This window comes from Streptopelia decaocto (assembly GCF_964273445.1).
Source record: "Streptopelia decaocto genome assembly, chromosome: 8".
NCBI classification, from domain to species: Eukaryota; Metazoa; Chordata; class Aves; order Columbiformes; family Columbidae; genus Streptopelia; species Streptopelia decaocto.
This window is the reverse complement of record NC_138662.1, coordinates 529,054-539,372: the sequence shown is the minus strand read 5'-3', so window position 1 is coordinate 539,372 and position 10,319 is coordinate 529,054. Positions and strand designations below refer to the sequence as shown.

Below are 10,319 nucleotides of genomic sequence, written 5' to 3'. Positions count from 1 at the left end.
CCCGCTCAGCCCCAGGGGTTCCCAGAGCCCGCTCTGCCGCAGGGGCTCCCAGAGCCCGCTCTGCCCCAGGGGTTCCCAGAGCCCGCTCAGCCCCAGGGGTTCCCAGAGCCCGCTCTGCCCCAGGGGTTCCCAGAGCCCGCTCTGCCCCAGGGGCTCCCAGAGCCCGCTCAGCCCCAGGGGTTCCCAGAGCCCGCTCAGCCCCAGGGGCTCCCAGAGCCCGCTCTGCCCCAGGGGCTCCCAGAGCCCGCTCTGCCCCAGGGGCTCCCAGAGCCCGCTCAGCCCCAGGGGTTCCCAGAGCCCGCTCAGCCCCAGGGGCTCCCAGAGCCCGCTCAGCCCCAGGGGCTCCCAGAGCCCGCTCTGCCCCAGGGGCTCCCAGAGCCCGCTCTGCCCCAGGGGCTCCCAGAGCCCGCTCAGCCCCAGGGGTTCCCAGAGCCCGCTCAGCCCCAGGGCCGCAGCTCCGCTGGCTGGGCAGAGCGAGCAGGGGCGGAACTAACACCAGAGAACTGCACAAAATATCATCAACCGTGAAAACAATATCCTCTGAAAGTAAATGAGGCCAGCTGGTCATAAAGTGTTTAAAAAACAACACAGTTTAAATGGCATTTCAATTCATCTAGAAGACTGATACTCAGATCACCTCACAACCCGTCCTAGAAATGTGAATAAAATGTTCTCTTGTACCATGTTGCCTGATTACTCTTCAAGCCACAAAGTTCCAAATAATTTCTTCAGAAGCAAAAAAACAAACAAATGAGCTTCATCACAATGAGTTATTACAGCACCTCTAAACCATATATGGCAACGCAATACCGAAACACATTCACTCCCTCCAGATTAACATCCATTATATGGAAATATGTAAAAAATCACTCAGCTGTGGGGAACATTAACATTCAAAAAAGACAAATAACTTCTCAGTTAAGACATTAATCAGCAATGTAGAGTAACGAAGGGGGAAAAAAACACTCAAACAGTTGTTACGCTCTTAAGCAAAATATCCTTTATGAACACATACACGCATTTTCTTGTTTGTGTTGTTACTGAATTCAAATCCAGTCAGTTGTTCAAGACGCCGGTTTGCAATTGCAGCGGCTCACCTACCACATAAAACCCATGGCTGTACTACATAAAAATTAAAAGTGAACACATTAATTCTTGTGCCAAAATTATAGCATATTTCCTTTGTTTCTAAGTACTGCAATTTAACAGTGCATTATTGATGTCTGCTTTTTCAAGAAAATCACGGAATCGTGGAATATCTCAAGTTGGAAGCGACTCCTAAGGGTCCCTGAGCCCAAGTCCCTGCTCCTCATGGCTCTACCTAAAGCCAAACCCTCTGCCTGAGCATCGGCCAGATGCTCCGTGGACTCTGCGGTGACCACTGCCCTGGAGAGCCTCAATAGGAGCTGGTAACATCAATGAAGAACAATAAATGGTGCACAGGAAATCATAAACCAGCTTTAATCTTGGCCATTCTCAGGAAAATAGAGAGACATAAAACCTATTACCATCAGAAAAGCACATGGCAGAACATGAGATGTGGCTCTGCTTCTCCACCTGCTACAAATGAAATCCCAAGGCATAAAACACTTCCTTTGCATTTAAAAAAACATACATTTTATAAAGTTGTATATTTTCCTGACAAATCTATCAACAAAACCCTCTTCCATTCTAAAAAGATTTGACTGTCTGGGACAATATTTAGATCTGCTGCTCCCATCAGTACCATTCTCCTTCAGCTCTACAGAACTTCTGTGTAGCAAATTTACTAAATATGTAACTGTGGTGAAAGCTCTTTTCAGCAGTGCTGCATGCGACAAGGGGAAGCATCTGTGATTAACAGCCCGAAGAAACCAGAGAGAACTGATCTTAGTCAAGTGCTGTCACTGAGGCTTATCTTAGAGGCCACCAACGCCAGGGAGGTGACAGCCAGAGTCTCGGGACACGCAGCAATGACAGCCTGGGGACCTGACACGAACAGCTAAGACACCCAGTGTGACCCTGCCATGGTACATCAATCACAGCCGGGTGACATATGCCCAATGGATTATATTCTAAAAATAATCGATGCTCCTATGCTAGTCTATTCAATCCGCAAATAGACTCCCTCCAGTTTCTCTCAAGGCTGAAAGTATTTTCTCTAGAAAAATATACTAAGACTTTCTGTTTAGAAACCATAAGGAAAAAAAAAGTCTGCAGCATAAGACAGGTCACGAATAAAGGTCATAAGTGTTACTTTTATGAATGCAGTTATGTCTGTAACGGAGCAGGAAATCAGTGTCGGCTCAGGTACATGAAGATCACAAGTCCTATAAACCCTGACGTGAGTTCAACGTCCTGCACAGACAGGCACATGGCCTTGTGCACCAGCACCCACATACTGCACACTCTGAACGGAACCTACAGAACTGGCTTTAAAAAAACATATCAGTAACTCTTGCACTTGAATAGTTGCTCTGTGTCTTTATAAGCATTTAATCTCTTTAAGATCTGAAGCTGGCTAGCTGAAAAACGACTGCCTTTGCCTCTGAACAGCCTCCAGTCAACCAGCACAGGCTTCCAAGTGGTCAGCCAGCCCCATCCCGACAGCTTCCAGAGGGGCTTTGGAAATACACAGCACATGGGGAAATGAATCGTGTGTTTACAGTTCCTGTTTCACAGAGACAATAAGCCAGTTTAGCACTGGTATTTGCACTTACCATTTCCTTGTGATTTGGATAGAACGTTTGCTCAATTAAAGGGAACTTCTCTGGACCCAAAGTTTTGTAGACAGACACCAGCTGGGCAAACTGGAAAACAAAGCAAAACAAAAGAAAAAGCTTAGGAGAGAAACCACATTCTACCCAAATGATCTCATACCGTCATGTTGCTTATTGTCTTCTGTGTTTCATAAAGTCAGCAAACACACACACATTATACCCTTTCTCTCTCCCCTCTCCCACACAAACACCTTTTCAACCCGTCCAAGCCGTGACTTCATTCAGACAGCACCAAGAATGACACCTCTCCAGTTCTGCCTTCGCGTGTACCGAAAATGAAATACATCGGAATATTGCTTTTCAGATGCCTCAGAGTCCATGTATTTTAAGCTGACCTTGTGATAAGGAGATGATTATAGTTTAGCATTTCCTATCACTTTAAAGATCAGCTGTATTTCACAGTAATTTAGCACCTCACTGACATTGAAAAGCAATTTTGCGAAACTGGAGAACAGAGAAGAGCAATAACTGTCAATAGGTAACAAGTCAGGTGAAGCACAAGCAAGAGAATTTCCATCTCCTAGGCTCCAGCCATGTGTCACAGCCACATGGCGGCAGCAGCAGGATGGCCCACCAACAATCTAAACAGCTACACGTTACTGACATTTCCGTTAATGTTTTATTTCTGGGGCCCTTCTCCAACACACACCCAGTCCACCCCTGCGCCAGACTGCAGTAACTTAACACAGAGAGCAAAACAACCTTTAAACACCAGAAGACAAAGAGTTCTCTAGTCAATGGGAAGGCACCGGGGGTCTGCTCGTTCCGCGGGGCGAACAGCGGGCTCTGGCGCAGGCCGGGCCTGGGGCCTGGCAGCCGCACCCCGGCCTTCCCGCCGCCCCTCACGGGCTCGGCTGTCGGGATGCAACGTCAGACACCAACAGTCGGCACCGAGCCTGAGCAGCGCGATGTGCTGCTACACACAGGGGAAGACAAAGCAGCCAACAACAGGGCTCTGTCCACAACGCAGTTGGATCAAATACCGCCCCTGTTCATGCACGTTGGGGTGCAGGGACGGTAAAAACCATGTAAAGGGGAAAAGAAATCAAAATGAAGGCTTTGCATTGCACTTCCAGCTGGCATAAGGAATTTGTTTAATTTAGTGGTGTTTACTTAGGTTTGGTAAAGGACATATTTAGATTGTGAAGTCCAGTGGGAAATACCTCCATGATGAAGCTTAAGGAATCCTGGTTGGATAGTGTGCTGTGCAAGACAGACCTCAAGGAAAGGAAATATTATCACAGCTACCAAAATAAGGTGGTTTGCAAGTAGATTCCTGGCAACTTGCTGTTTATTTCTGTTCTTATCCAAGATGCAAATTCAAAATTTCATAAGCAAGTACTGCCTGTTAAATACATGACTTTGCAAAACAATTGTTATGATAAAATAAATGTATTTACCCATCTTCAAAGAAAAACCTTTAAAAAATATTATGATTGTATTTCCTGTGATTCTTTCCTTATTTTCTCTTCCATTGTCACTGAAAGCAAGTGAAAGATGGTGAGAAACCAACACTATTGTAGGGGTTGTGGCATTCACTGAGGAGGTAAGAAAGCTGTAATTCAGATTAATCCTAGCAAATGTTTGTTTACTGCAAATGAACTAGAATCAGCCCCAGACGATACACCCCTAGCACTGCGATCCCCTCCGATCCCGTGCCGAAGCTGTGCGACAGCCCATAGGAACGGCGGGTTTCAGCGCCCAGGCAGCGATCGCTGGCACGGACTGACCCGCGCTCCCAAACGGCCTCACCCGCATGGCGCCATCCTAGGGACCTCTTGTCAAACTCTGCGCCCACAAGAAAGCAACTTCGTAAACCGAACCCAAATTCACATCACATTTTAATTGTACGTGCTTCAACTGCTACCAGTGTTTCTTATTTTCCCTGATTCCTACCGGGCCATTTCTGAAAAAGACTGTATTTCTTTTTAATGACCATATTAATGCTTTGCCTTGGTTAGACGTTTGAAAATGTTTTGTTTTACTGTTCTTGGTAATATGACCTTAATTAACACCTTTAAATCACAGTAAAGTTTATCAAATCCTTCCCTGGGCAAGAGTGTCGTGTTTTTAGGTGATAAACTACTGAATTATTATCTAATCCAGTGCTGAACTTTTTCAGATACGAGGTGTTCACAAAATAGAGAAGAAGGGTAGAGGTCCGCTATATTGAAATTTGGTATTTTATATGGATGCCAAAAACCCTGGGAGATTTTAACAATTACCTAAAGAAATAACCTCACAGAGTTGAGTATTTCAGCACGAGTCCTTTCAACATCTTCAGATAAAACAAGAAAGTAGTAAAAAGTTCTTTTAGCTCTTACATTAGCAAGCTGAATTTACCTCTAATTTTCAATTTTTCTATCTTATTTTCAGCTCGAAGAGCGATATTCTCAGGTACATATAGTTATGGTTTTCAGATTATTTTTTCCTAAGGAGAATAGTGGGATTTTGTAACATTCTTTGTAACGTCAGCTCTTTTCTACTAGGGATTAAATGCTTTCACATCTTGGCCTATAGATCGTTCCTCCATAAAAGAAGAGGAGAGCGCCAGCTGCACTTTTTCTCCTCTCTGAAGTATGATACAGATAAGAAGAAATACTTAGTCAAAAAAAGACGCTTATTTCCTTTGAATTCACGGAAAAGCTGTATGGGGTTTCATTACATGAAGAACGGAGCACTGGAAACTCGACTGCGCTGTCATCAAGCAGCGCAGCTACAAAACATCGCTTCGCCCCCTTGAGAAGGATCTGAATAATGACTTTGCTTATCGCTTTAGATGAGTTAAAATGTGCTTAATTAGAATAAACTCCCTGAAATGCTCAGATTTTTTTCCTGAACAAACTGCACAAACTTCTTCCTCAAAGATAATTGTAAGTGATATTTAAAATTAATTACGGCAGGTGGTGCTTTGTGTTCCCTTCAATTCCAGCAAGCTTCTAATCTCTCTGGCCAGACTGAAGGATGTCCACCATCATGTGTTCCGGCAGAGAATTTCCTGGTATGCTGAATAAGATTTTCATGCAACAGACTATTTCTGGTCTTCCTGTTCCCTATCAGGGGAGCACCGCTGAGCTGTGTATTACCAACCTTTTCTGCCCGAGGTTTTCCTTTATTGCGTTCATTATCTGTGCTCTTTACAAGGCCGGCTTCTGCCAGCACTGAAGAACTCCAACTGGCCATCTAGTGCTTCAAAGTAACAACTGAAGCCATCACAAAATTCTCCGGATTGTGTGTTTCACCCAAGCAGCTGCGTTGGCTTCTCTAGGACTAGAGAACCAGGAAGACTCTGATGGGCGAGTGCCTTTTGCATCCCACTGTCATTCAAAACTGGTGCCTTTAGCTGAGATTTAATTGATCTTTGACTGCTCTAAGGTGTGGGCACATCTAAAGAGTGAAGAAATGTAATGCAATACCAGTTTACTTCTGGATTTCCATATATACATTTGACTTTTACCAAACGCATTAAAGGTGTGTTTGTGTTTGTGGGTGAAATCACTAAAATAACATGTCTAAGATTCTAATATGATCTCAATATTCGCTCTTGCTGCCAGCTTTCTTTGAACATGGATTACTTAAAAGCAGGTGATATGAAACAGTCTGAAGATCGGGTTGTTTCGCTCATCAAACATTTAGAGTAAAAGTTTCATCCTACTGTGTACTTCAATCATTCATTTGTAAGACTAAAAACCGATGAAAGCTTTCCAAGGAAATTCTGTAGAGGTTCCCAGTATTTCTGTGTGAAACGCACGCTAGAGTAAATGATGCCTGAATATATATATCGTGACATGTGAGCGCGGATGGGGACTATTTCAGTACAGAAAAGGCAGCTCCTCTCCCCCCATGACGACCTGCAGAAATCTCCTGTGGGGGCTGTAGGTCACAGAGATGTTACGGAGATAAGCTGTTCTACATTATAGCCTGGTTTATGTTACACTTCTGTTATAGCGAACTAATAAAGACACAACACGTTGACCTTTTTTATCTGTTCAAATAGCACTGTGAAGAATGTCCTGAAGTCTGTTTTTAGGCTGACATGTCCATTTTTAGGCTGAGGCTCAGAAATACAGCTGGTCCTTCCAGAAAAACATGATTGCCTTGTAACAGTGAGAGATGTTCAAAAGCACAGACATACCAGGGGTCCTTGGTGGCCAACAAGACTGAGATGAACCTTGTAGACCCTTTGGAGGGAGAAGAAATGAAGCAGTTGTGTGGAAGGGTCTGGGAAGGTGGATTGGACACGTGCTCTGTGGGAGTCAACCTACTTTAACCAAGAAGCTGAGCTGTGTCTGTATTTTAAACATGGTTTCTATATTTCTCTTTGTGTTTGTTTTTTTTTTTTTTCCTTTAATTACTATTACCTGGGAAGTATCTGCTATTTTTTTATGTTCTTCAAAATATTTGTTCTTTGTTATGACTGGCCTACATTTCTTCTATTATGCTTTAGCAAACATTCAATCTTTTCCAGAAGGTTGAGTACATACATGTTTGATTTGCTATTTGATACCTAATAGGAGAATCAAGAACAGACTGCTGACTGTAGCTTACATGTTTCTTTCTGTCAGCAGGAGCCGACAGACAACTTAATGAAAGTATTCAAAGTTTCAAAGTCAATTCCAAGTTCGACATGGCAACTGAACAATGAAACATTGCCCACAAATCAGGTTGGGCACATTAACAGAATACTGAAGAGATGAGAACTGACAGGAAAACTTGATGTTCCTCCAATAGTTTTCCATTATTACGATGCAAAGCCAAAGACAACACGGACTATGAATGGAAAGATAACTTATATGGACCCTGCATCATAATTCAAGTAGTAGTTCTGTAACACAGAGCTGCTTCCCACCCCTTCTGCAGCCCCACAGAAGCACAGGGTGATGGGCTGTGCCTGCCCAAGCTCAGCTGCAATCCCCCTTTGCATTTGTATGCAAGTCCTGCTGTTTGACCCATCGCCCTGGGACTAGCGGCATCGCTTCCCTCCATTCGGACTGCAGCTGATGTTTCCTCATCCTCTTTATCTCCAGCTCTGTCCTCACCCTCTGCAGTGATTCTCTGCATCCACTAAGCCTGTGTAGGTTCTGCTGACCCTTCCCAGAACCATTTGGGTCTCTGCTCCATGTTACCCAGAGTTTCCAAAGGCATTTATTTGGCTTCTGCACTCCCTGCAGCCTGTACTGCCTCTGAGAGACACATCCCTCCAGCTGCTAATCACTGCTGTAATTAACTCCTACTTCACATTGGAAGTAACATCTGATGAGATATACAAACCATTACGAATTTCTACAAAAAATGCCTTAAATAAAAACCTCATGCCTTTGGAAGAACCACACGCAGAGCTCTCGCTTACCAATTACCAGAGTGCATCCGTGGGAGGGAGACGCTTCCTATGACAGTTAGAAAAGCAGAGCAAAAAAACCACGCCAAACCAAAACACCCACCCAAACACCAAACTAGAAGAGGACCACAGAGACATAAACACACTTGGACTTGGCTTGCAAAGTCGGGTAGCAAGGCATCTGGCAAGGAGAAACACCTTGGCTAACGACAGAGGCAGTGACAACATGTGTAAACAGCGAGGAAATGAGATTTATGGAACACATGTGGATTAAAACGAAGGAAAAATAGCTATGAGCACAAAAGGTAGAAAACAGATCAAGACATGTTTGTTAGAAAAGGATTAGCGAAAATTAGTACCACGAGGCCTAGATCAAGAGGCCTTCTGGAACTTTTTATTTCAGAATGAAAAGTTGCAGAGGGAAAAAGTTTATGGAACGGAGTCATTCCCATAAAAGCGGCGAGGACCCTTCTCGGGAGCGCTTGGCAGCACTGAGAATGTGCAGCTTCTTCCACTCCGATGGGAACACCGAGTTCAGTGGGTTGCTCAAGGAAACATCTGTGCACCTGTTTATCGTAATGGGACTGGGGCATGTGCTGAAGCGCTTCTCAAAAGGGCTTGGCGCTCACTATCATTAAAAGAGATTTCATTGGTTTGTGGGTTTTTTTAGAGATACTACAATCCTGAGACTTTCCAGACAAAATAGTAAGTTTTTATAAAAATACCAAATGCAATGAAACTTCATGGCCGAGGATGAAATCCAGCTTTGATGCAAAGGGGTTGGTGCAGATGCAGCCCTCCCACACCCGTTGGTAAGGAGCCCTGCAGCTAATGAAACTTTGTGCAGCTGTTCAGATGTGTCTACGTGACGTTACCTTCAGAAACAAAGCATTATTTATGTACTTAATCACTGAAGTAAGAAGTAAATCCCATTTTAAAGCTAAACATACGGTTAAAATACATTATTTTTTTATTTCCTTTAAATTGCACGGATGCAATCCACGTGCAACTACAACTTTGCTCTCAGGATTCAAGCGAGGCTTCTTACCTACATGGACTTTCTGTCCCGAGATGCTTCCCTTGTTTCAGGAAGACAAGGAGACCTAAAAAGCTTTTTCTGGCAAGGCTCGATGGTAGAACACCATTCCCAGCCCAGCACAGGAGCGCTGCAGTACTTCAGAGCGTTCGTAACGGCCCACGGGCTCGAGGAGACACTTCACAGAACAGGTATGTTAGTGCAGCTCATAAAAGGAACAAGGACAAGGACACTCTGCACCCCTGCCAGCTGGGGCAGGAGATGGGGTGGCCACCGAGGAGCCGGCACCACGGGACGGACCCTCCTGGCTGGGTGACAAACGCCCTTCTTGGAAGGGGACTCTGACCCTCCGCTTCTCCCTGAGCCACCACGCTCCCAGAGCAAAGCAGCGGATATAATCCCTGCCTCGTTCTTGGCTGGGAAGAAATATTTCTAGGGTACTTTAATGGAGAATATAACATACAGGTTTCCTTTTTAATTAAATCTTAGGATTGCACATGATGTAATTTTCATAATCTGGCCTGCAATAATTATGGCCTTCAATTTGACTTCAGCAAAGACAAAAGACAGGGTTTGAATTTCAATACTGTAGCAGAACAGCAGATCATACAAAGGATATGAGCCACAGCTTTCCAGCCCTGGTTTTCAGATTAATCTTACAGCCTTTATTTACACACAATTTCTTTGAGTAGAAGCTGAGAAATGGTTAAAAGTCTGTTTCCATTTTCTGCCACCAGACATGTTCAATGCAATGGAAGTCTGCAATGGAAGGCAAGAGCTCCCGCTGCTGCTCCCCAGCGCACAGAAGAGCAGGGCAAGTGAGAACAACCCAGCGCGGAACTCAGGAACGCACTAAAAAACCTGAATGCACTACAAAATCTGAATTCAAGAACGCACTAAAAAATTCATGGGCATCATGAATTAAATTGGCCTCATGGCAGTAAATACTGGACACAGCAAAACGCATATATACTCAGTTTGTATATAAAGTACTTCATAGTTCAAGCAAAGATTGATGAATACAGAGCCATAAGAATTACATGCTGTATGGAACAGAAAACGAATCATCACCCACTGAGCTATATTCGCTATTTAAGAGTCTCTGTTTTTTGCAAGGAATTTCAAGTGAGCTTACGTATTTTAGAAAAGCAAAATCATTTAGCAAGACCATAATATTCCCTTTCAA

General features: G+C 44.1%; 1 protein-coding gene across 2 annotated transcripts in view; it reads right to left on the bottom strand.

Annotated features, from left to right (window-relative positions):
• Positions 1-10,319, bottom strand: part of SYN2 (synapsin II) — a 183,189-nt gene that overhangs the window by 87,345 nt on the left and 85,525 nt on the right. For both annotated transcript variants that reach the window (XM_082060189.1, XM_082060190.1), the window contains exon 5: positions 2,700-2,789. In XM_082060189.1, the coding sequence (XP_081916315.1) occupies positions 2,700-2,789 (90 nt within the window). The remainder of the gene's footprint in view (positions 1-2,699; positions 2,790-10,319) is intronic.